Source organism: Nuphar pumila, chromosome 6, assembly GCF_984573655.1.
Source record: "Nuphar pumila chromosome 6, dmNupPumi1.hap1.1, whole genome shotgun sequence".
NCBI lineage: Eukaryota > Viridiplantae > Streptophyta > Magnoliopsida > Nymphaeales > Nymphaeaceae > Nuphar > Nuphar pumila.
The window spans coordinates 98051681-98078811 of NC_143254.1; the positions used below are offsets into that span (position 1 = coordinate 98051681).

The following is a 27131-nucleotide window of genomic DNA, read 5'->3' on the forward strand; positions in this document are numbered from 1 at the left end:
TGTGCCACAATAAGATGCCTCCGTGAAATTATGCTTAATGACAAAACAGTTTCAAATCATAAGAACGCAGATGTATCACATATGGCATTTGCAACACAGTGATCAATGAGAAACCTTTTCTCATTGAGCACCAGAAGATTGACAAACTAACGACTCAGTATCCCACCTGGGGTTTGGATTCTTATGAATCTGATCCACCTGGAAGATGTTCAATCCAGCCCATTTTGGTATTAGATTTATTCACATCGACCGTAAAACACTTTTAAATTCTATGATAAACCACCATGGTTTTCAGATTCTCACCTACCTCCCAATGACACGAAAGAAACACAGTATATCAACAATAATGTGATTTAAGTGGCTTTACACAAACTATCCCTAAACAGGTATGAACAATTTTCATCTTCCCAGCAACGAATTGCCAAATCCGGTGCAAGGTTGTACATTGTAACAAAAATTAAAAAATCACACGACGTATAAAAGAAAAGAACACACACAATCACCATGCAACCAAAATCTGAGTTGTTACTATTCAATGTAGAAGTTACCAAACCAAAACTACATGTTCTTCCTCGAATCAGAATTCACAATTGTTCAGTAAACAAAACGTCCATCACACAAAAATCCCCAAATGAACCCAGAAAAGGAAAAAGAAAAGAAAAAAGAGGGATTTCTAGCTCCATGATTTACCCAAGCGACGGGCGAAAGAACGAACGATCTACTTCTCCGACGAGTTCGGCCCTCTCTTCTTCCCGAATCCAACCACTAACAAGGCATCAAGAAACAAGAAAAAATCAGGCATCGACGAAAGAGAAAAAGAGCAAGAGAAAGGCGAAGAAACGACGGGTGGGAAACGGAGAAAGCGTGTGCGATACCGGCGGTAACGAAGCGCCTGTTGTACTGCATGCGCTTGTGAGCCCTGCCTCTGGGCTTCTTCTTCTTGTCCTGCTTCGCCACCTTCGGCGTCTGCCCCCTCACCTTCCCCGCTCGCGCCAACGATCCGTGAACCTTCCCTGCATTTGTTTTTTCAACACCAATTGATCAGATGAAGAACCACATCAAAACCCCTCTCCCACTCATTCTTCCTCTTCCCAACTCACTCCCAACCTGAGAGGTTAGGGCAGAGAACGGAAGGATCAAGGAGAAGAGGTGATCGAAGATAATGAATGAAAAGAAGAAGAAGAAGAAGAAGAAGACCCATGGCTTTGGTTGAGGGCGAAACGAAACCCTAGCTGCTGCTGCTTCTTTCGACCCGCCGAATGCGAAGACTTCCTGCTTTCTAATGCCTCTTCCTGGCTAGGGTTTGTGCACATGAGGACAGTGGATCCAGATCCGGATCCTAATCCGGTTTCAAATCGGATTTGCTTCGTCTGGCACACTGCGGATTTGGATCAGATAAAGGATAGCTCTTTTTACGTTGAATTTGTAAAACCCTTGATTATTTGGCAGCTGCCGTTGACAAAAACCCCAGGATCACAGACCTAGCAGCGCTGGCTCTGCCTACTGATCACTGTCCTGACAGCGTAAAATTCAATGGGCTTACCCCTTGCCCTCATGGAGTTGAACATGATTCTGCTTGCGCAATGGGTGATGCCCATGGGATTTGAACCTAGACCACATGCTTAGCGGCGAAGGCCCTATCCCAGTAAACCAAACCCCTTCGGGGCATGCTAAAACATTCAAAAGTTTAAAATATAAAATAATTATGTTAAGAATATAAACATAATAAAACCTGTTAATACAGTGATGTTTTGAAAATAACACGATTTTATACAACTGATCAACTTTTTAATACATCATGACAAAATTCTGAAATGTAACCAATATTTGTGATTGCCTAACATACCTTGCATTGGATATGATTTGGGTCAGGATCCAAACAGTCTGGCCCATTGACAAGACAACCACAACTGCCGTTTCTGCCCATGTGAAAAATATCAGGATTGGAAATTCTAGCAAGAGAAAACTTTTGATAAATAAAAAATACTTGTTTTTTTTTCAAGAAAACAAAAAAAAATATGGGCATTATTATATAAGGGTAAATACTTGGTACTAATGAAGGCAGGGAAATATTGAGTAGAAATCACTCTTTTCTTTAAAAAAATTTATTTTTTGTGAATCAAATGTTACAGATGTGATATACATGGTCTTTTTAGTAGGAAACTTGTTTTGAATTATACAGTTACGACAAGTAAGCAGGCTTTTAAAGGGATTTAAAAATCAGCGGCCCTCAATATGCCAAAACTTTATAACTCAAAAAATCATATTTTTACGTTAGAAAAGCGTGATATGAGGCTCGATCCTTAGCAAACAAACAATGGTGAACATATCTATATAGTTAGATTGAGTTGATACAGCTTGTGCCTATGATTTCTTACCTACCAAATATTTTCCTTTATATAATCCATGTCAACATAAATATATAGATATGACAACAAAATCAATAAAAATAAGTGATTTTGAAAACATCACCATTGATATTTAGAGAAAGAGAAGGACATCTTTGCTATAATTCCACTGAGAATGGGAATTGGATTCTCACCTCTCCGGTCAGCATCATCGTGGCCATAGGAGTTCTCAAAGCAAGCGTATGAACTGAAGGCGCTCCTGCAAGAAAGGGTACAATTACAAGATCCTCTCTCTCTCTCTCTCTCTCTCTCTCTCTCTCTCTCTCTCTCTCTCTCTCTCTCTCTACGTGTTATTCACCTCTTTCAGCTGCCTTCTCTTCTTTAAAACCCTGGTTGATCTTTGTGTTCTTCTATTTTTATGTTTTGCCTTCGTGCTTTTAGCCCTTTTATTTTGGGTCTGGATTTTTTTTTTGCGGGCTCAACTTTTTGTTGATCCCATGCTTTAGTAATGTTGATGTTTCTTTCGGCTCTTTCTCTCTTCGTGGGTTGGTGGCTACGTTAAATAGCGTGAGCGTGATTATCAAAGGAAAAGAATATACCCTGAGCATGAGGTGCCAACCCTCCCCCCACCTCCACCATCACCACCTTCTCTTTGTAGTTAGCTCTCAAGTGGGGGACAAGTAAGAGCGTAGGCCAGACAAGAGCTGCTGAAGTCCTCTCACTCGCAATGTCAGGAACAAGGATGGGAGACAAGTAAGTCAATCAATCAATGCATTCCTGGTTGCAGCAGGGCTAGCACTAAGAGGGTTGTGTATGTTCGCCCCCGATGATTCACTGAATCCCACGCCTGTGTTCGGGGCTTTGAATGAGCACCACGTATACAAGCACATGGGGCTCATATTCATGTGTATGTTGACATAACTTTGCATCGGACTCTGGTTTTGTTGCAAAGACTTAAGTACCCTTTATTGCTATTCTTCTCATAAAGTGATGGTTTGAGAAAATGACAAAAATGCCCTTCATTCAAAAAAGAAAAAAGAAATAGTTCAAAAAAAGGACAAACATGTCCTCCATCCAGAAAGTCGAGGATGATGTTGACTCTTCAAAGTCTTCTTCTTTTTCTGTTCAAAAAAAGGACAAACATGTCTTCTTCTTCTTTCTCCGTAAAACACTGTAAAACCCTTTCTCTCTCTAGAGAAGAAATCAAGGGAAACAAAGAGTTCTTCCTGGAGAAGGTCATGAACATCAACCCTCTCGCTCTCTCTCCTTTCTCTCTCTACTTCTGTGCACATCCAACAGACGATCCTACATTGCTCCATCGTCATCTTCTTCTTCTTCCTTCTTCGTAAAACACTGTAAAACCCTCTCTCTCTGTAGAGAAGAAATCAAGGGAGGTAAAGGGTTCCTCCTGGAGAAGGCCATGAACACCAACCCTCTCACTCTCTCTCCCTTCTCTCTCTACTTATGTGCCTGATTTAGAGTTTTTGCCCTTACAGAAGGGGGGTCCGGGGGCTCCCCCCCCGGCGAAATCGCGAAACGCTATAGCGATTTGTAGTGTCTTCCGTAAATCGCTATAGCGATTTGTATTGTCTTCCACAAATCGCTATAGCGATTTGTAGTGTCTTCCTCAAATCGCTATAGCGATTTGTAGTGTCTTCCGTAAATCGCTACGGAAGACACTACAAATCGCTATAGTGTTTCGCGATTTACGGAAGACACTACAAATTGCTGTAGGAAAGCTCGATAATACTACAAATCATTGTTGGAAGGCCCAAAAAAATTTGGTCCGGAGGGCGCTGCCCCCCGAGCCCCCCGCCAGGGGCGGCCCCCCCTGGACCCCCGCCCGCTAACCGCGCAGCGGGATCCGCGCCGGGGGGGAGCCCCCGGACCCCTCTTCTGTAAGGGCAAAAACTCTAAATCAGGCACATAAGTAGAGAGAGAAGGGAGAGAGAGTGAGAGGGTTGGTGTTCATGGCCTTCTCCAGGAGGAACCCTTTACCTCCCTTGATTTCTTCTCTACAGAGAGAGAGGGTTTTACAGTGTTTTACGAAGAAGGAAGAAGAAGAAGATGACGATGGAGCAATGTAGGATCGTCTGTTGGATGTGCACAGAAGTAGAGAGAGAAAGGAGAGAGAGTGAGAGGGTTGATGTTCATGGCCTTCTCCAGGAAGTACTCTTTGTTTCCCTTGATTTCTTCTCTAGAGAGAGAAAGGGTTTTACAGTGTTTTACGGAGAAAGAAGAAGAAGACATGTTTGTCCTTTTTTTGAACAGAAAAAGAAGAAGACTTTGAAGAGTCAACATCATCCTCGACTTTCTGGATGGAGGACATGTTTGTCCTTTTTTTGAACTATTTTTTTTTCTTTTTTGAATGAAGGGCATTTTTGTCATTTTCTCAAACCATCACTTTATGAGAAGAATAGCAATAAAGGGTACTTAAGTCTTTGCAACAACACCAGAGTCCGATGCAAAGTTATGTCAACATACATAGGAATACGAGCCCCATGTTCTTGTATACGTGGTGCTCATTCAAAGCCCCGAACACAGGTGTGGGATTCAGTGAATCATCGGGGGGGGAACGTATAACCTGCTTCGTCTAGCACTAGCATCAGAGTGGGATGTGTTGTGTTAGGCAGGTAAGTTAAGCTAAGCAACTAAGCCAGCGTTGGATAACTCCAAGTCCAGTGCAATTGCATTGGCTCTATCAATTCTAAGAAAAGCTCTTGTAATCCATATAAGACATGTGAAACCACAGGCCAAGTCTATGTACAAGGCACAGGAACTTTATTGGAAGCACCTCTAGTGCTACCAATGCATCGCCACTTCTGTGCTCAAAATTAAAGCAAGATCAATAAGAATCCTCAGATGAGGCAGATGGTGGACAGGAATGATTTTCAATCAATTGATTCTCACTGGCTTTTATAGATATATATATATATATATATATATATATATATATATATATATATATATAGAGAGAGAGAGAGAGAGAGAGAGAGAGAGAGAGACTAAAGTAATTCAACATTACCACTCATGAAGATCAACAAAATGTTGAACCCATGAACTCAACAAGAACAAAAGCCAATACAAATAAAGAAATCACAAGAGAAAAGAACATTAGACAGATAAAATGGGCTCACGCCGGAGCCGCTTGCCCAGATTGCGACAAAGGATAGGTAGCATCAGCAGGAGGGAGTAGAAGATCACTAAGATGCATACGCAAGATCGCATAAACATCTACCAAGATTTTATGCACCAGGTTTTGAATGTTAACTCGAATATGACGAAAATGAGCATTGTTTCGTGCCATCCAAACAAACCACCAAGAAGTAAGCAACCACGTCCGCCAGATGAACCTCCACCTTTTGCTGCGCCTAATACAAACCGACCCCAAGATCAGATCTAGCGCAAAGGACTCCTCCTTAAAAAATACTTCCGGATGCCTCCAGGTCCTGCTAAAGATTTCCATAAATATTGGGCAAGACCAGAACAAGTGAAACGTAGATTCTTCTGCAGCTTGACAAAGCACGCACCAACTCGGGAGTTGAATGCCCCACTTCTTTAAATTATTGTGGGTCTGGATCCTATCGTGCAAAATTAACCAAGCCAGGACTCGAGAACGTGGGAAGGACCCTTCGCCCAAAGCACATCCTCGGGCAACCAATCAGCCCCTGGCGGTAGCAACGATCTATAGACTTTTTGGTGAGAAACTCTCCGCTTGGTGCCAACGCCCACTGCAACCACTGACCAAAATTTCCAGAGACCTCAAAATGGTCTCTAAAGCAGGCTAAAGCCCTCAACCACGATTTACGCAAGTGCGAGAGCGCCAAACCTCGGGTTCCCAGACGAACCAGAATAAGAGTTTGATCCCCATATTTAGCAAGAAGAAAACTAGCACAAGGGTTATCCGGTTGGTGGGCCAACCAACATTGCTTGGCGACAAGAACAATGCTTCGCAGTCTGGGCACCAGAATGCCTAAACTACCCATACGCCGAGGTAGTACCACCGAACGCCAACCAATCAAGTGACGCTTACCTTTGAGTTTACACCCAGACCATAGAAAGCCTGCAAGCAAGCGCGCCAGCTGCTTCTCTACTCCCACAGACATCACAAACAGAGACATGAAAAATTCTGGAATAGTTGAAAGAACATGTTTGACTAAGGTTAGACGTCCAGCGCTAGAGAGATAAGACGACTGCCACGAAAACAATTTGCGCTTCACTTTTTGAAGTGTCGGAGCCCAAGCCGCTGAAGAGAGGGGTTTCACTTGTAATGGCAAGCCAAGGTACATAATAGGCAAGTCAGAAGTAGTGCAATTAAAAATTCTCTTTCCAGCTGCAAGCATATTGGCATTAACATTGAACATGGTAATAGAGTATTTGGTCTCATTTAGAGAAAGCTGTGACATGGAGAGAAAGAACTGAATGATAAGCTTGAACCTAAGCATATGTTGAACATTTGCATGACCAAAAATGATCATATCATCAGCATAAGTAAGAATATGACTCGGGACGTCGGAAACCTGCAAAGGATCAATGAAACCCGATACAACAGCTTGCTTAAGCAAGACCACAAGACCCTCAGCAACTGCATTGAACAACAAAGGTGATAGGGGGCACCCTTGCCGCAAACCCCGCCCTAGCTTGAACCGTTCTCCTCTAATACCATTGATATTTAACATGGCCTGGGCATTTGAGACCATCTCTCTCACCCAACCAGAAAAACGACGACCAATACCGAAATTTGCTAACATTTGAAATAAGAATGGCCAATGCACAGAGTCAAAAGCTTTATGAAAGTCTAATTTAAGGACAAAGTAAGGTTGACCGCTATGCTGCAAGGAATGGACCACCTCGGACGCCATGATGAACGAGTGTTGGACCCTCCTATTACGAATAAAGGCAAACTGAGAGTCTGAAAAAATCTGGTTAGCAGCTGATTTCAGCCTATTTGCCAAAACTTTGGCAAACATCCGATAGAGAGCACTCATAACTGAGATTGGTCGGAATCGAGAAATATCATTGGCCTCATCATCTTTCGGAATAAGTGAAATAATAGCAACATGCAAATGATAAGGCAGTCTGGAGTTACGATGAAACTCATCAAACATACTCACCACGTCTGATTTAACACAGTCCCAAAAGATTCTAAAAAAGTCGACATGAAACCCGTCAATGTCAGGCGCTTTCCAACCCGACAGATCCTTAATGGCCGAAAAAATCTCATCTTCAGAGAACCTTCTTTGCATAGATCTGGCTTGCTTTGACTGAATTGAGCCAACTAGGATATTACCAAAGACACCCTCTGCAGTTAACGAAGCAGAATATAAGTCCTTAAAGTATAGCGAGACTGTCGGATTAACGTGTTGATTGAGATAAGAAACACCCTCAATGGAGATAGAAGGAACAACCTTCCTCCTATGACGATGGGAAGCATATGAGTGAAAAATAATAATGTTGCCATCACTAGCCGCAAGTCATTTCACCCTAGACCTTTGCTTCCAACAAATTTCTTCTTTGATCCTCCAGTTTTTCAAGAGCATAGTTAATTCTAAGGACCTGGCCTGAAGATTGAGAAGTTGCAAATCAGAAAGAGAGTCAGGAGAAGACATAGACTGATACAACTCATAAATCTCTTGATCCCATGCGGCTATTTGCTGAAATTTCTCCACCTTACGACTATGAAGCCAAGCTTTGATATCCTTAGCTAGACGAGAAAGCTTATTTTGAACACGTAGCGAAGCCCAATGCTCATCAACAGTTTTGTTCCAAGAATTAGTAATAACCGTGAGAAAATCTGGCTCCTGAAGCCACCATTCTTCAAACGCAAAGCTCCTAGTGGGTTGAAAGTCATCCCCCAAATGAGTGATGATCTGTTCATGATCCGAGATAGAGGGAGCAAACAACACACACTTAACGTCGAGAATGAGGTCCAATAAATTAGGTGTGACAAAGACCCTATCAAGGACCCTACAGCACGGACGAGACAACATATTCGACCAAGAGAAGCGCTCCCCGGTTAAAGGAATAGGGTAGAGAAAATGATGGTGAACAAAGTCTTGGAAACCTCGCATAGAGGGATTAGGAATTACGAGGTTATTAGAGTCATGGATAGATAACAAACAATTGAAATCCCCCATAAGAAGGTGACAATTCGCGCTGGAAACGACAACCCTATCCAAATCATCCCAAAAAGCGGGCCTCATGGCGAAGAGATTAGGTCCATAAACAACAAAAATCACTCATCTTCTATCAACTGCCTGCAAATTGAAAGCAACAGACAAAGAGAAAAGACTCACATCCAGCTGTGATAAATTTAAATACTGCTTTCCCAAGATAAGGATACCTCCTGCATGATTTACCGCTGGCTTATAGAAATAGTTAGCTCCCTGCCAGATGCTAGAAACGACCACGAGCGAGATGACCTCTATTTTAGTTTCACATAAAGCAAGAAGGTCAGGCTTTTGCTCCCTAACCCAATTAGCCAGAAACAAACGTTTAGTGGGACAATTTAAGCCCCTAACATTCCAACAAACAGTCTTCATGGAATAAAATCTGGAAAAACCCGTGGTTGGTGGCACCGAGATGACCTTCTTGGGGACCTAGCATCGGTAGCCGAAACAATTAACGAAGGCCTCCTTCTTCTTCGTTGACCACCAGCACTGACAGACGACCTCAAGTGACCATCGAAAATGCCCAAGTGCTCGCAATTTGCTCCACCAGAGTTGCAGAGAGAGTCCCCAATAATCGCAGAAATAGCTGAAATCGTATAATCCATATCAACAGCTATCGCTTGCAGTTGTGAAGATGAGAGAGAGATATCCAGCAACTTAGCTGCATCGACAACCGTGACACCCAGGGGTTGTGGACTAGGATGCTGCTGACCCTGTGCTGGACTAATGTAGGAGACCGCGTTTGGCGGAATACCAAAAGATTTGGTAGAAGAAAAAACCTCAGAGACATAATGCAATACAGGGAAAGGACGAGGTACCGAGGATCCAAGCACCATGTATATATCTGATTGTCATGTTGGTTCTAACATTAAACACAATAAGATTGATAACCAGATAGTCATAGCGTCTGGAGGGAAAAATAATAAGGGACGATAGCAGATTCGTCCTTTGTCCATCACGCGCAAGCCTGCCCAACCGCGCCTCCAAGCTGAAATGGCAATTGGTACAAAGAGAAGCAGATACCAGGCCCCGAGCTTGAGAAAAAGCTGATGACTGAACTCCATTAGAGAAAGCATTGCTATCATGGTCAAATATTTGTGGGCCCACCCTAGACAGAGCTCGTGATGGCGAAGATGGCAAAAATTTTCTCTGCTTCCCACGAGCATGCCTACCCAACCGCGCCATCAGTCCGCCATGAGAATTAGCGCAAAAAGAATCAGACGTCGAGCTTTGTGCATTATAAATAGTGAGCGGCAAATCTCTAAGAGAGAAAGCATTGATGGCAAACCCAAATTTTTTGGGGCCCACCCCTGGCAGAACATGCAAAGGTTGGGAGATGCCATCAAAAGCTGGCGAAGAGTCTAACATAGTTGGAGCAATAGATGGAAAAGATAGCCCAAAGTGTTGCAGTTGGACCGAGACCCAGATAGACCCAATCTTGACAGCATTGAATGAAATCGCCGGGTTGTGGAGATTGCCAATTTGCACCCATGGCGAGAAGGATAATTTTTGAGAAGGCCGTTCAGGATTCCGACTTGCCGGATGACGCACCACCCCAGAAAAATCTTTAGAGACTAGATTCATCTCCGATGAATGAGAATGTGAGAGGTTAGATCGTCTTCGCTTCCAGACTGGGTGCCGACGAGAGAGAAAAGATAAGCCGCACTTATGACAATCACAGCGTTTGTGGAAGTTCAAAGAAAAACAATTAGCACACCACCAATCTCCCGGCCTGGCATGACTCAACTGGGATCTATAACGAATAGCATGGAATGAGCTTTGCCAAGTAGATGGGACCTGCTTCCATCCTCGATCGGCAACCCATTCTGGAAGCTCACGAATGAAGAAAGGAGAAACAAGCAAAGCCTTAACAGAGTACGCTTCGAGAGGCTCTCGTCTAATAGCTTGCAGGAAAAACCTAATGTCTGAAATACGAAGAGAGCCCACATCTAGGCATGATCGGAGGGACTCCGAAAGCTTAGAGAAGAACCAACGATTGAGCCTGAAAGGCAAGACGACATCCAATCCCCATCGGCGAAGCACAAAGGCTGCACCCCAGTCGTTCACTGCTTCCTTGATGAAATGTAGGGCTCGCAAGTTGACCCTCAATGGGAGATCGGGAGCAAGTCCCCAAAAATGGCTAGACGAGGGGCGCATAACTGAAAGACGAAAGGCACCAATGAAGGAGCCTACGAAACTCTGAAAAAGGAAATAAACAAGATAGAGGCACACCTGCGAGGGTCGGGGGCTCCGGCGGTGATCAACACGACCAACCAACGCAGCACAAGATAGGGCAACCTCCGTTCGAGCCTGCAGCTTGAAATGCAGACTTTGACGCCTTCGTCAGAATGAAGCTTGGCAGTTGCAGACTTGCAGTCAGATTGCCAACAACTTGAAGAAGAAGAAGACGGATAGCAGAGGAGGGAGAAAACCCACGCCCGACAAAACTGGAAAACCACCGGAGGCAAACGTCAACGGTTCTTGGGCTCAGAATGGCAGCATCGGCCTTCCCTTCGGCACCTGAGAAAAGAGAGAAAACGAATTTGTGGCTCCCACGGGTTTTGCAGCAATAGGCACCGCGCTGCTCACCAATCCCAAAACTGGAGGGAGGCTGATGCGGCTAGATGTGTGGCTACACGGCTCAAGCAAACACGAGCTCCCACCGTGAGGATCGACTTGGGTTAGAGAAGAAAAGGAAAACAGTGAGGTCGCCGAAATGGTGGCAGTGGTGGTGCATCGTCAGTGGAAAAAAATCAGGGGAAGAAGAAGACATCGTGAGCCGAGGGAAGCAGCTCAGGCATGGTGGATGTCGGGCGTCGCCGAGTTGGTGTCTGCAGCAAAACAGAAAATGGAGCGGAGTTGGGGTTGTCGGCTGGTGGCTGCTGCTCAGGGCGGCCGTGCACCGGGAGATGATTCCACTGCCAGGACTAGTCGGCAGCGGCTTCTATCGCAAAATATCACAGTACACCGGAGATGGAGGGATCGAGAGTGTCAATCGAGAGAGAGAGAGTCGGCTGCTTGCGGCACAGAGAAACTATATGTATCTCAAATGTCGCTGAACACAGGATTCCATGCTTCCATGGATGAAGGAGCAAAGCCCTAAGCTCGATTTTGGGGCATTTGGTTTCAAGAGAGAGAGAGCAAGAGAGCCAGAGAGAGAGAGAGGAGAGAGAGAGAGAGCATGTCTCTGCAGGTTCCAACAAGGATTCCCTAGCAAATGCAGCTGAAGCTAAAGGAGAAAAAAAAACAAGACATTCGAGATTTATTAGAAGCAGTGCACATCAGAACCAGTCTTGTCTAAAAAAGAAATAGTATTTGGGATGCTGCGGAGGCGCAAAGACACGGCCGTCCCCATCAAACAGCGGACATGCTTCCGTGGTGTTCAGTGGCCGCTGCAGATGCATTTCTATGTTCCACACACGCGCACACACTTTGCAATGGTGGGGACAGGAACAGTTTATTTAAAAAAGAGAGAGAAAGAGAAACCCTTCAGAACAGACTGGACAGGGCCCCTGTCCTGTCTGCCCTGGGCAAGGTGTTCTGTCCAAACCTGGACAGGGAGTCAAACGATCTGTTCAGGCCACATTCGTTGTTCACTCTCTTGCTCTTTTCAATTTTTTCCAGACATTCAACATGGTTACCAGAGAAAAATAATAGTGTGGATCACGGTTACTGAGAAGCATCATAAATTCCCATTGGCATAACACAGCAGTACTGTGAGTCACCTGTTAGCGACAGAAACAAATGTCGCCTTGAGTAAAAAAATAAGTGAGAAAAGGGGCATCCCACAAGAACCCTACACACCTTGTTAGGTGGGTCGGCTTAAGGATTTCACTTGAAAGAGGTCAAGAGTTTGATACACAAGGCTTAAGCCAGATGAGAAACTTTCCCCGGTAAGCAGGTGGAGAGTACTTGTAGAGTTTTACACTGCAAACATTGACTCTGCCACGGTCAAGGTGACACATCTCCCCAATCTTTCTAAGGGATGACAATAGACCAAGGGGAAACGGGCCCTGCCTCTCCCCCGTTTGGACCAGGGATGAAGGACATGGCGGTGGAGGTTAAAATTCATCCCCGTGTGGGGATGGAGGTTCGGATTTTGAGACGGGGCGGGGGTAGAGACCTTGTCCATTGCCATCCCTAAATGGGATGTCCAAACTATAGCGCTGTTTTCTTCGTATTAACAAATAAAAAAGGTGAGAAAAAACAGGCTAAGAGTAAAGCTGTTTAAGAAGAAACATGAGTACCTTTTCCTTTTAAAAAAAGATGGAAACACGAAGGAAAAGTATCAACATTGGGAAAGGGCAGAAAATGGCAAACACAAATTTAGAACCTGTGTTTTTTTGCCAATTTTTGATAAAAAATCATTTCATATGTAAATTTTGGGATACAATTAAGAATTTAAAAAAGTATAATTCTTTTCATATGAGAAAAAGGAAAAATTTTATTTAAGAGATTGTCCTTTTACCACAATTGCAGACAAAGACCCAGGCTTTTAAAATTCTTTATACAGACCTCACTGTTTCAAGAAACTGTCAAAAGGTATATTGGCTGAACAAAATGACAAGGTGCACAGTTAACTCATGGTAAGCCTGAGTAATTAATGAAATTAACCTCAAGGGTCTGTTCCATCGTTTTTTGGAATGTGAAATCTGTACCAGGAATTCAAAAAATTGAGACTGCTATTTGGATTTTTTATTAAACCTAGGTACTTAAATGACAACTTTCCCAGAAGAAAAATTGATCCCAAAAATTTTAAGTTGTTACCAATAAACCAAGTTTTCCCCTTTTTTTTGGACGATGTATTTGAAATCCTAAGATCTCCAATCACCTTAGATTTAAGATTCAAGGCAATCAAACGCACTCTCAATATCTTAGCAAAATACGTGAAATGGCAAAACGTCAAATACTAGATATGTGACTTACTCTCACCTTCCAAAAGACACAAAGAAAAGCATAAAAATGAGTAACAAAAAATTGTGTTTATATTGTTTAAATTTTTTTTTTATAAAGGTAAAAGAAAATGGATATATATATGAGAATTTTTCTTGATAGACATTTAATGATCCAATCACGATGTTTTGAAATATCAGAGTCGATCTCCAAAGAAATCGACGCCGACACTTGTCCTCAATTAAGTAGAGATTTCTTGGAAAACTAGTAGAATCCTCGTGTATAAAAAGTCATTAAGGTTGGGGTTATACCATGATGCTGAAAATCTTGTCATGCATCCCAGAGACAACTCACCTAAAATTGCTCCAACAGAAGGTCAATCTTCTAAATTTAGAAACCCAATCATAATAATAGGGGACAACCATAGATACAATTGTGCATTTAATTTTTTTAAATGAAAAGAAAAATCTCAAGGATCAACAGGCAATCCTCACTCTATTATATAAGACCCATAGAGCCCACCCAACCTTTCCATACTAAACCATTGCAGAGAGTATCAGGCATGGCAAGGAAGAAGGTGAACTTAGCTTGGATCACAAAAGATTCTGCAAGGAGGGCCACCTTCAAGAAGAGGAAGAAGGGATTGATCAAGAAGGTGGCTGAGCTCAGTACCCTCTGTGGCATCAGAGCTTGTGCCATCGTGTTTAGCCCAAGCGAGCCTACACCGGAGATCTGGCCGCCAACTCCTGCTGCAGTGCACCAAATCATTGACAAGTTCAATGAGTTGCCTCAGGTAGAGAAGACTAGGAAGATGTTGAACCAGGAAGGCTTCGTCAGGCAAAGGATAGCCAAGATGAAGGAGCAGCACTCTAGGCTAGCCAAGGAAAACAGGGAGATGGAGTTGAAGACGAAGTTGATCAAAGGTATAAAAGACAAGGCTGTTTTGCATGGTGCAGGTGTGGAGGAGCTGCAAGCTCTTGCATGTCTTGTGGAGGCTAGGTTGGCGAAGGCCAGGGGAAGAAACGAATTGCTTAGGCCCTTTGGGCCACAATCAGTGCCTCCTTCCATGCCGATGACGGTGCTGCCGCAGCTGACGATGCCAATGGTACCGGCATCGGCGGGACTACAAAAGGAGGAGGACCGACGTACAGCGCATGGGACGGGCGTCGATCATGTGTATCATGAGGAACAACAGTACTTGGTGGACTTTCTGGAGTGTCTTGAAAATTATCCTCCTGAGTGGCCATATGCAGATGCCAACCAGTGGACTTATCCTGGTTCTCATGTGTGAAGAATGGCTTCTGCTGATCCTTGCTCTTCTCAGTGCAGATCTGAACTGCTTTTGATGGAACAATAATCAATTCCCTTGTGCACTTCAAAATTTCTTTGATAGGAAAGAGCAGATGCTATCATGTGCCACAATAAGATGCCTCTGTGAAACTATGCTTAATGACAAAACAGTCTCAAATCACAAGAACGCAGTTTCTATCACATATGGCATTCATAACACAGTGATCAATGAGAAACCTTTTCTCATTGACCACCAGAAGATTGACAAACTAACGACTCAGTATCCCATCTGGGGTTTGGATTCCTATGAATCTGAACCACCTGGAAGATGGTCAATCCAACCCATTTTGTTATTAAATTTATTCGCACTTCAACCGTAAGACACTTTTAAATTCTATGATAAACCACCATGGTTTTCTGCTTCTCACCTACCTCCCAATGACACGAAAGAAACACAGTATATCAACAATAATGTGATTTAAGTGGCTTTACACAAACTATCACTCAAATTTTCCAGCTTCCCAGCAACGAATTGCCAAATCCGGTTCAAGGTTGTACATTGTAACAAAAATTAAAAAATCACACGACGTATAAAAATAAAAACACACACACTCAATCACCATGCTCCCAAAATCTGTGTTGTTACTATTCATTGTAGAAGTCACCAAACCAAAATTACATGTTCTTTCTCGAAACAAATTTCACAATTGTCTAGTAAAACAAAACGTTCATCACACAAAAATCCCCAAATGAACCCAGAAAAGGAAAAAGAAAAGAAAAAAGAGCAATTTCTAGCTCCATGATCTACCCAAGCGACGGGCAAAAGAACCAACGATCTACTTCTCCGACGAGTTCGGCCCTCTCTTCTTCCCGAATCCAACCACTAACAAGGCATCAAGAAACAAGAAAAAATCAGGCATCTCCGAAAGAGAAAAAGAGCAAGAGAAAGGCGAAGAAACGACGAGTGGGAAACGGAGAAAGCGTGTGCGATACCGGCGGTAACGAAGCGCCTGTTGTACTGCAAGCGCTTGTGAGCCCTGCCTCTGGGCTTCTTCTTCTTGTCCTGCTTCGCCACCTTCGGCGTCTGCCCCCTTACCTTCCCCGCTCGCGCCAACGATCCGTGAACCTTCCCTGCATTTGTTTTTTCAACACCAATTGATCAGATGAAGAACCACATCAAAACCCCTCTCCCCCTCCTTCCTCTTCCCAACTCACTCCCAACCTGAAAGGTTAGGGCAAAGAACGGGAGGATGAAGAAGAAGAGGTGATCAAAGATAATGAATTTAGAGATGAAGAAGAAGAAGACCCATGGCTTTGGTTGAGGGCGAAACGAAACCCTGGCTGCTCCTGCTGCTGCTTCTCTCGACCCTCACCCGAACGCGAAGACCGAGAAACGCGGCTATTTCCTGCGTTCTACTGCCCCTTCCTGGATAGGGTTTGCGCACATGAGGACAGTGGATCCGGATCCGGATCCAGATTCAAATCGGATTTGCTTCGTGTGGCACACTGCGGATTTGGATCAGATAAAGGATAGCTCTTTTTAGGTCGATCTAATTCAGATTGGGGTCGAAATCTGATGCCCTTGTGTTTTTTTTGCTTATTTTTAATCCATTTTTTTATAGAATCCAGTTTATGAAGTATATTTTTTTTAGGAAATTTTTTATTTAAGGTTCAACCTTTTGCCTATAATTTCAAGAATGGGCAATATTTTTCTGAAATTTCCGATATGAGCCAAACTTTTCCTGAAAACAGTGAAATAAGAGCCTCTTGGAAAAGGTGATTCCATTTTTGTTTCAACATTCATGCATGCTTTCCACACTTTTGGTCCCTCCAACCACAATCAAGTTTAGTGGAAACTCAATCCCCCAAGTGAGCAACTTTACTCTTTCTTTCTTTTTTTTAAATGGGCTAGTCGTGGAACAACCTTCATGGAATTTGAAATCGAGACCCCTTGGGTTATGATAGTGTGACCTAACCATCTGGCTATCTTATCCTTAATTAGAATTAGACGCACACATGAAAATATAGCTTCTATAACTTTTTTCCACTAAATAATAACCAAATGGAGGGTTCAACACTTCTTTGACCCTCATGGCATTCGAACCTAAGACCCTTTGGTTATGATAGTGTGACCCCACGTACAATTATCTCATTCAACCCTCACTTTTCATTGGTATTTGGCAAATGATTAAACTCTTTTAATAAAATCGACCCCTTGGTTAAGGTGTCATCTGCCTAATGACTCCGCATTGGTTCACCCTTTTCTTCTTTCTTTCTTTCTTTTTTTTTTTTTTTGCTAATTCAAGGAACCCCCTCCACCGAACCCACTGTGGGCCGCACATTGTCAAGCCTCTCGATGGTAAAACCCTTGAGGTCTCCCCCACCTACTAGGGAGCACACCTAGCTTCAACCTTACAGCCTGGTGGAGCGGCTCAAGAGAAGTTGAGGCTCTGGGCATGTTTCATTGGAGGCCCTCGGCATGTGAAATATGAGCGTTATATATATATATATATATATATATATATATATATATATATATATATATATATATATATATATATATATATATATATATATCATTTGAGGCCCTAGGCTGGCCTCAAATATCAAAGAGGTCAGCCCGCCCTGCTTGCGGCATGGGACGCCGCCCCCATTGGGTTTCAAACTTGCAACATCCTATCAATTAGGAGACATTGAAAAGTTCAAGCTGAGACATTGTAGGCATGTAGCCATGTTGATTAGGGATGGCAGTGGACCGGGGGAAAGCGGGGCCCCGCCCCGCCTCGCCCCGTTTGGACCGGGGATGAAGGGTATGAAACGGGGATGGAGGATAAAATCCATCCCCGCCGTGGAGGCGGGGCGGGGGTGGACGTGCACTTTTCCCCGCCCCGCCCCGTCCCCGCCACGATCCCCGCCCCAACCACTTTTCCCCGCAATATCCCCGCCCCGCCCCGCCTCCTCCCCGTTTGGACCGGGGATGAAGGGTATGAAACGGGGATGGAGGCGGGGGTGGAGGATAAAATCCATCCCCGCCGCGGAGGCGGGGCGGGGGTGGAAACCTTGTCCCCCGCCCCGCCCCACTGCCATCCCTAATGTTGATGGACCATTATCTAATAAGAAAGAAAAAAAATAACAAAGATATAGGTGACTTCTCAATTATTATTACTATTAATATTAATGTGTATTTGGGTCAACCCTCGTTTCCTAAAGATTGGACAATGAGGGGAAAAAAGGGCTACTTAAGTTCATTGGTCGCTCTATGTTGGGTAATGTTCTTAAAAGAAATAGATAAAGGTATACCAAATTCTTCTTATTAAAGACCCAAGGGGTTTGGCTTAGTGGAATGGGGCCTAGACTGTTGGCCGAGCAGTCTAGGTTCAAATCCCATGTGTGTCATTCCCTTAGATGAGCTGAAGCTGGGCAACTCCTTGGGTTCTCGGAGTTTTATGCCAACATGGACAGAGCCCGTAGTATGGCAAGCTGAGCCAGCGCGGCTAGGTCTTTGCACTTAGGGTGGTTTCTCGAAGTAAATCTGAAAAAAAGATCTTATTAAAGCATCAGACTTGGCTTTTATTTGAATTGGAAGAATCAGGCCCTCAATAGGAATCATGGTGATTTGCAACTTCCATGATGGGGTTCAAGCAAAACATCAATATGGTAACCAAGGGGGGCGCCGTTTGTCTGGCACGTCACAATGTGTTGGGACGTTGCAGGTTCAAAACCCAATGGTATAGTTGTATAACTGGTAGGGGTCTGCCTAACCCCATTGCCTTTAAAAAAAAAATCAAGATGGTGCAATTCCACCGAACTAGCCATATCACTTTCAAAACCAATCCCATCTTTTCAAGCAAAAAGTGCAAACCACAAGTAATAATATTTATTATGCAATTAAAACAAATAAAGCTTTAACTGGCCCTTATTGCAAAAGCTTTGATCAGGTGTGATACTAACCGAAGGGAAGATCAAGATGGGGTCAAACTATCCATCTTCGGTAGGTTCAATCATGTGTGGCGATAGTTTTCCTGAACTGAAAATGGGATGGATGACCCACCAAGCTAGCGTAAATACAAGAAAATGAGTATGGTGAAAGAAAATCCTCGAAGATGTTCATCCAAAATATGATAATGTATACAAGGAGAGATATGGTGTGGACTATGACTCCAATGCTTTGGAAGGGATGATTAATTTATTCTATTGCACCTTATATTATAGATTCCTTTTGCAAGTTTGAGAAAATTAAATGGAAAATGACTATATGGTACGGAAAAAAATGATGCATTTTCAAAAAATGCCTTGCAATTTATCAAATTCGTCAAATGGACAATATCATAGGTTCTCATTTTTTTTTTATGCTCTTACCCCTCGCAAATGTCATGATGCTAAAATAATACACTCACAGAACGCGTCAACAAAATCGCATCTAAGGTTGCGATTTTTCAAAACAAATTATGAAATTTCAAACAATGTGCAAAACTCGTGACGAGTTTTGTGCGATCACCTACGAAAATCATAAAATTTGTGAAAGTATGATAATTGCAAAATTACGGATAAATATCATATGAAGTATTGTAAAATTTCTTATTCGCATCGCACCTGTATTGAAAAATCTTTTTTTCTTGCAAAATTTCATCCTATATAAATATGTGTTTAGTTTTTTTTTATATTTGGAAAGAGTGATGACCCCAATCCTCTTTTCTCTAGAACCTCAACCGTTCCTGCGAAAGTTTTTCACTCTACCTCATGCAAGGTTGTGGTATATTTCTCCTCCACTTATTCGGTTAGCTATTAAGCTAAGTTTCATACAATATATCTATTATTTTATTATTATTTCTTTCTTTACAACGTAGTTTTCTCTTCTTCTTCCTTTGCTGTTGTTTTGAATTTATTATGTATTGTTGTTGTGGATGTTACCCTATATAAACATGTAATATTTATCACCGGATTTACCATTTAGAGTTTATGATCTTTAAGGATTTTTGCATATAATTACTTATTTTTGTTTATTGCTTGTCAATATTCAGTGGTTTTGTCAACATTAACATATAAAAATAGTGACTATATGCTTCATATCACTTGTAAAAGTTGGCACCAATATGCATCATGGAGTTTGCTTTTAAGTAGCATGTTGTCACATGATGAGTGCAATAAAGATGTTGGCATGCTAATATATGTGCATGCTCTCTAAATTAAACATTAGTTCATTTGCTTGCAGCAAGCTATAATTTTTGTTACTTGTCTATTTTGCTTTCTAGTCCATAGTTTCTTAAATGCATCAAACTCAACTGTTCTTGAGAAAACTATGTTTGTTCATAATTTAGGATGCTATTATGAGTTAAAAGTACTTGGTGCCAAATATTGCATGATTTTATAATATTTTCTTCAATCAATGTATCATTTCTAAAGAACATAAAAGTCTTCTAGCCATTATAATATATACATTTGATCAAATTATGATTCATACAATGCTATATAAAGTTCATGAGGAATTGTCTTTTGTTTAGTAGAAGAAAAAATGATCTTGATATTTATGTGTCTATTGGCATGTATATAAGCTTTTACATTTTTTATTCTTTTATCTACTAACTTACAATTAGTAGATATAGTTGAACTTATTTTTTGCTTTTCACGTAAAACTAATTGCGTATACATTTTTTTTGCTATTCAATTTGCAAATCTTCATGTAAAGGCTTAACTTTTTATTTGTCAAATGCACTTATTGAATATTTTATTTTTCAGATATTGGGATACCCTAGCAAACTTTATAGTTTATATAATGTTTTTTTCAATTAAATGTTTCATTTTTCTATTGCCTACAAAGTATAATATTTGTTATTTAAATCATAGGTAGCTCACGATGTTTAAACGCGATGCAAGCAAAGAAGTCACTGACCAGTCACTCGACACAAACGTGGTGCTTAAGAGTGAAGAAGATATGATGAAACTAAAATATAGCTATTAATTTTTGAGGAAAATTTTTTGGTTAGTGATGCGATTTTGAAAACAATAATTTTAAATCAAGAACTGCACACCAAATAAGAATTTTAAAACTAGTTCTTGCACTCATTGCAAAGTAGCAAGTCAAATTGTCTCCTCAGGGAACAGGACTAAGTGAACTCAATTCACTTAAAAGATCACTTTATTAATATCTTGAAAAAGAAAATGAATTACACTATTCTGAATTACAATGCTAAAATAAAATAAAAACTAAATAATAAAAGTAACTATTCTAAACTAAGCATATGACTCTCAAACACAATCCAAGGAGCATTAGAAAAATATATGTCTAGCTCAGCCCACCCTCCTCCTTGTTCTGACGTAAATCTAGAAGACCTGTAGAATAAACAAACAAACTACACTATCCTATTCTAAACGGTTAACACAATGAATAATTAATGAATAAAAGAACTAATTAAAATCTAACTAATTCAATTAAATCAAATAACTAGAATAAGCAATAAAGAATGCAATTGGTCTAATTATTCTAACTATGAAACAAATTATAATTATCACTAAAAAAGAATTATCGATTATTCTAAACTAAATTATTCTACCGACTAAGAGAAAATAAACTAAACTATCAAAATTAACTAAAGGCAAATAAATGATGAAAAACTATTCTAAAACTGATGTAAATTACTTCTAAATCTAAACTAATGAATTAATCTATAATTATCTATAACAACTTATAATTGACTTAAGAAAGAAAGAAAGAAAATAAATAATCACTATGTTATTTAAAAGAAAACCGATACTATCAAACAAAAGAAATTCAGTTACTTTTATCTAATCTAATTATTCCAAATAAACTAACTAAACTAATTTACTTTCTAATGTATTTAAATGGATTTAATACTAATCTAATTAATGTGAAAACAAAATTTAATGTGAGGTAAAATTACTAACTAAAAAAATTAATTAACTATTATCTAAATTCAGCTGGAATAAAATAAACTAAATATGCGACAATAATCAATAATTAAAACAACTAACATCTAATTAAATACTGGAATTAACTTTTAGGAATTAAAATAACAAATAATTAATCAACAAATAACAAAAAATTAATTAACATATATGGCTGAGATAAAAACTAATCTAATTATTCTACCGATTAATTATTCTAAGCTATTAATTGAGCAATTACTAATTAATGTTAATAAAAACTAATAATATGCTGAAAAATAATTAAAGAACATGATTTAACAGTAAATAAACTATCATAATTAACAAAAATAACAAAAATAATTTAATCTAACTATTCGGCTAGAATAAAAGAATAACTAAATATTATATTGATTAACTATTTAAGAAAATAATAATGCATAACGATAAATAAAGAATTAATGACTAATTAAATTGTTGGAAAGTAAATAAAACATGAATTATAGGAATTAAAATAATCTATTTAACAAAAATAACAAAGGAAAAACTTGATCTAATGACTTTATATTAAAAAGAAATAAAACGATTTCAAAAACCCTAATCGGCTAAAATTATAATTTATAATTAATTAAATCTAACCTAATTACTAAAAATAAAGACTAATTTATATTAAACTAATATGATCTAGACTTAAACTAAATTGGAAGTAACATAATAAAAAAAATCAGAACTACATGCAACGATTTTGATGGGAAAAGAACAATATGCATGGAAATTACGAAAAACGATAAAACTATATTAATGCCTAATTCTATTTTATAGAAAAATGTGTATATAAGATGTGAATCAGGACTAATCAAATCTAAGATTACTAAAACTAATCTAAATAACAAAAATACAGAAAATAAATTTCTAAACTAGTTGCTACAAACAAAATCTACAAAACCAACTCTAGTCGACGGGCTTGTTTGGCTAGGTTTTCGACTTGGACGACTCAAGACTCGACTAAAACACCAACAAGAAAATGATCAAACCATAAAATCTGATTCTACATGACAAATAACATAAAATATCAAAAACCCAAACCTAAACTCAAAGGAAAAATGACTCAAACTTGATTTCTTTTAAAAAAATATATAAATAAAAACTAAAAAGTAGAGAGCGGGAGGAAGGCGCACCTCAAGGGCTGCCCAATGAGTTTGGGGATAGAAAAGAACGAACTTTTGCTTCAAATATCATGCCTCACATGTCCTTTTGTTGCTGGAGTGTCTTTCTTTGTTGTAGTATGTTGAAAACCGAATCGTCAAAGGGAGAGAATCGATGGAGGAAGCAAAGAGATTGGTCGGTTGCATGGGAGAATTTTTTAGCCACCGAACATGATGGTAGATGGTGGTTCGCACCAAATCCGAAGTTGAAGCTTCCAACCGTGGGTACCTGCAGTAAATACTAAAAACCCAACAACAAAAAGAAAAGGAAAACAATGAAAAATAGTATGGAAAGGAGAAGAAAAATAAGCATAAAGAAGAGAGGAAGAAAAATAGATGGAGAAAAAGAGGAAGAAGAAAAGGGGAAAGGGCTGGAAAAAGAGGGTGTGAAACCCTAGGCAAAAGATGTCTATTCAGGTCTGGACGTCCCCTATTTAAAGAAAATTTTATAAAGATTTTTCAAAAAAAGCTTAAATCAAAGTTATTTCTTAAAAACCACTTACGATATTCTAAAATTGCTAAAAGACACCTATGCACCACTTCTAGGAGGACTTTTTCAAAAAATTACTTTTTGGATCTATGAAGTTGGGTTTAAACAGAATGTGGATCGGATTTAAAGTCCATTTTGCATGGTTTTGGATCGGATCTGAATCTAATTCGCATCGATACAAATTCAATTTCACTGAAAAGGCTTTAATTTTCTTGTTTTAACTCAGATTCTGATGAAATTCAAACAGAAGCTCATTCACACCTAAAACATCATAAACACGGGTACTTAAGCTATAAAAGTTCATATAAATGCACGAATTTATGATAATATGGTATGCATTTCATGCATTATCAGTCAGTTAAGTAAGTATATTGTAAATTTTTTTTAGTGTTTGTTTGTTCTGATCGTGCACAGATTCATTTAAAAATAACATGAGCGCATTTACCTATTTGATAGAGTATAAAAAAAGATTCATACTTAGACTTACTAGTTTTCACAGCAAAAAATGGCAGAAAGACACGATCGGCCAAAGACCATTTACATGACCCTGTACTTATTTGTGAATCTATAAAGCAATGTTTTTCTTTTTTTTTTCTTCTAATAGAAACTAATTGGTAAACATTGAAATTTATAGCAAATTCTCAAAACTCTCCAATATTGAGGCAGAGCATACACATGCTTAGAGTTTGACCATGTGTCGTATTTGTTCTATAAATGTGATAAGGTATACACTTACATAACATAAATTTTGAACTGCACAACTACCTTAAAATTGATTTATGTTACAAATCTTGATTCATGTCAACTGGAGCAATTATCACTGGGTTCTTTGAGATATGAATATGAAAGTGAAGGAGTTAAGGTTGTACAATTCGATGAAAACTACAGAATTTGATGATAGTAATGACGTAGATATGGTACTTAATGTTATTACATATTCAATATTGTGTTTCTTTTGTTTAAGTACTCATTTAGTTTAATGTTGTGTTGTAAGTTTATTTTTTTCATGATGGATTGATTACGATATTTATGTAGAATGATAGGCCACTATTGTGCAAGACATTCCTAAGTAATCAAACTGATAATTATTTTGTTATATGTTTGTTAACTCATTTTGTACATGTTTGTTCACTTGGTATATGAATGTTACATGTAGAATTGTAGAATATATGTTCTTTTGTATATGCAATACTCAAGATTAGGCGAATCATTAAATTCCACACAAGTACACCATGTTGCTTATCATTTTTTTTGTGATATTTGTTGCATGTTTACTGAGTGACCTTTTTTTAGGCTAATGTAATTGTAGTTAGGCATTGGTTGATAAAAGTCTATAAACGTGAAAGGAAGATCATCCGTGAGGAGTAGATGAAAAAAAAGGTTGAGCTTATGGCAATGAAAGTTGATGAATAATCTATGTTGAAGGGTGCTCTTGCGCTTGAAGATGTAGAGACGACATCAGACAATAAGGTGTTGGATGGCAATGAGAGATTACAGGAGCTTTGGGTAATCATGGGTATTGTTTGCTGTTAGTTATGTATATAATAAGGACTTATGGAATTTTAGACTATGAATGTGGATAGGGTATTATGTATTGACTATGGATGTGAAAACTTGCACATAAAATTTAAAATTTATGTAGATGCACTATGAATGTGAATGACTATGCACATTTTTTATTATATATTTACTTATTTATAATAGGTGATTGATTTGTTTATGAGAATGAACTGTGTATATAACAAAGAATGCACTTTTTTATTTTATTTTTTGTTTGATATGTGTTGTTTATGTAATAGGTGATTGATTTGTTTAAAAAAATCAAGTGTGGTTTTTTCTTGGGAGGTCCACAAGCTTTGGAAAATGATTGTCCAAAATATTTCTTGATGCAGTAAGACTCATACATATTTAATTGTTATGAACAAGTACAATTCAGTTGAACTATGAAAATTTTGAAATACAAAAATGATTTTGGTATATCATATCTTTCTCAATTATTTATTTTGTATTTTCTTTTGCCGGTTGGCTCTATTACATAATGAACCAATGAACCAATGACCTTTTTTTTAATGTTTTTATAGTTGGCTAGAGTATATTCAATTTGATTTTATTGTCCTGACAGTCATGTGCATATTCAGGTCAAGGGTACTCCTGATGAGCTACCTTTAGAGGTCACTTTGATATTATTCATCCATGCAATTAACGACATTCTAACCCAATCATGGTTGGATTTCATGTCATTCATCTGTACTCACGAAAAATTAGGTGTATTACTACTCTCTTGAATAGTAGGCTTTAAGTAACTTTCGCACCAAGAAAGAAATTTTCAATGTACAATTGAATTTTTTTTATTCTTTTTAAACCAAAAGGAATTTTGCCTGAACAAAAATAATCATGTACCTTGCGAAATTCCTTTCTAGTGCAAAAAATTATCACTTGCAAACACATGTTCTTTCTTTGTTATATACACATTATATACAATTGAAGTTACTGAAAAAATTAATCACCTATTACATAAACAACACATATCAAACAAAAATAAAAAATCAAACAACTTCATTCCTTGTTATATACACAATTCATCCTCCTAAAAAAACAATAATCAAACAACTTTCTATACGAAAACAGGTCATTACCGACAATAAATATCATCGACAATATATAATTTATGGTGGCCAATAATACAAACAATGCTAAATAATGTCACCACAGGTGTCAACTTTTTATGGTCGCTTATATTACTATTTACGACGATATTCATATATCATTTTCATAAAAATAAATTTGATGATTTGATTTAGTCGGTGTAAACGGTTGGCTCTAGAATATCATCGGTAATAGTAATTAAAGGTGATGATAATTATTGTCAGGTATATTAGTTAAAACTGAAGATAAATATTGTTGTCTATATTATTTAAACCTGACAATAATTATTGTCGGCTATACTAGTTAAAATCGATGATAAATATAGTTGTTAATAGTAATTAAAGGTGATGATAATTATCATCGGTTATACTAATTAAAACCAATGATAAATATTATCTCCTATATTTTTAAAGTCGATGATAGTTATCGTCGGCTATACTAGTTAAAACAGATGATAAATATCATCAAAAATAGTAATTAAAGGCGATGATAATTATCATCGGCTATGCTAGTTAAAACTAATGATAAATATTGTCGCCTATATTGTTTAAAGGGGACGATAATTGTCATTGATTAGATATCTAAAGTCGACCATAATTATTGTTGTAGAACTATAACAAAATAGTTCATTGTCGATGATAAATATCATTGCTTATATCCATATTGAAAATCATTCATATAGCTGACGATAAATATAATTGGTAATCTAAAAAATTGATTTTAAATTAGCAATATTGACTTTAAATATTTTTTTACAAATATGAACCCAACATATCACATTGTCTAGCTCAAACATACACAAACGACAACATTAAAGCAAAATTCAATATAAATTGATGCCCATATATTTATAGATTAACAAATGATTGATGTCCATATTGATAGCTTAACAAATGTTATACATAGGCTTTCTAAGATGAATGATTGTTTAAACATAAAAAAAAACAAAAGTCTTCTCTTTTTTCTTGGAAGATGCTTTAACAACTGCCGCCTGCTCTTCTGCAACCTTTTTCTCCCCAGTCTCATCTCTGAAAAGATCCAAGTCATCATCATCTTTATCTGGTGTGGTCTAAAAACCATAACAAGTTAGCAAGGCATTTAAACAACACACCCAAGTGTGTGTGTGTGTGTGTGTGTGTGTGTGTGTGTGTGTGTGTGTGTGCGTGCACTAACTTGTAGTGTGCATTCAGTATCAGTTGCAAAAAAG

General features: G+C 39.0%; 3 protein-coding genes across 3 annotated transcripts; 1 reads left to right on the top strand and 2 right to left on the bottom strand.

Moving 5' to 3' along the window:
* Positions 1-505: 505 nt before the first annotated feature.
* Positions 506-1287, bottom strand: LOC149835336 (small ribosomal subunit protein eS30z/eS30y/eS30x-like). Its single transcript, XM_090008410.1, has 3 exons — positions 1198-1287; positions 876-1013; positions 506-765 (listed from the first exon to the last, which is right to left on the bottom strand). The coding sequence occupies exons 1-3, from the start codon at positions 1199-1201 to the stop codon at positions 719-721; spliced, it is 189 nt and encodes a 62-aa protein (XP_089864536.1). The 5' UTR covers positions 1202-1287; the 3' UTR covers positions 506-718.
* A 12686-nt stretch (positions 1288-13973) lies between these two features.
* On the top strand, positions 13974-14702 carry LOC149835337 (agamous-like MADS-box protein AGL80). Its single transcript, XM_090009566.1, has one exon. The coding sequence runs from the start codon at positions 13974-13976 to the stop codon at positions 14700-14702; it is 729 nt and encodes a 242-aa protein (XP_089865692.1).
* Positions 14703-15323: 621 nt separating this feature from the next.
* On the bottom strand, positions 15324-16119 carry LOC149835338 (small ribosomal subunit protein eS30z/eS30y/eS30x). Its single transcript, XM_090008411.1, has 3 exons — positions 16008-16119; positions 15695-15832; positions 15324-15584 (listed from the first exon to the last, which is right to left on the bottom strand). The coding sequence occupies exons 1-3, from the start codon at positions 16009-16011 to the stop codon at positions 15538-15540; spliced, it is 189 nt and encodes a 62-aa protein (XP_089864537.1). The 5' UTR covers positions 16012-16119; the 3' UTR covers positions 15324-15537.
* Between the last annotated feature and the right edge of the window lie 11012 nt (positions 16120-27131).

Excerpts from the sequence above, each read along its gene's own strand:
- LOC149835336 (XM_090008410.1), bottom strand. Across the intron at positions 766-875 it reads CAGGCGCTTCGTTACCGCCG|TGGTTGGATTCGGGAAGAAG; the intron begins GTATCGCACACG and ends ATGCCTTGTTAG.
- LOC149835337 (XM_090009566.1), top strand. The coding sequence starts at position 13,974 with ATGGCAAGGAAGAAGGTGAACTTAGCTTGGATCACAAAAGATTCTGCA.
- LOC149835338 (XM_090008411.1), bottom strand. Across the intron at positions 15,585-15,694 it reads CAGGCGCTTCGTTACCGCCG|TGGTTGGATTCGGGAAGAAG; the intron begins GTATCGCACACG and ends ATGCCTTGTTAG.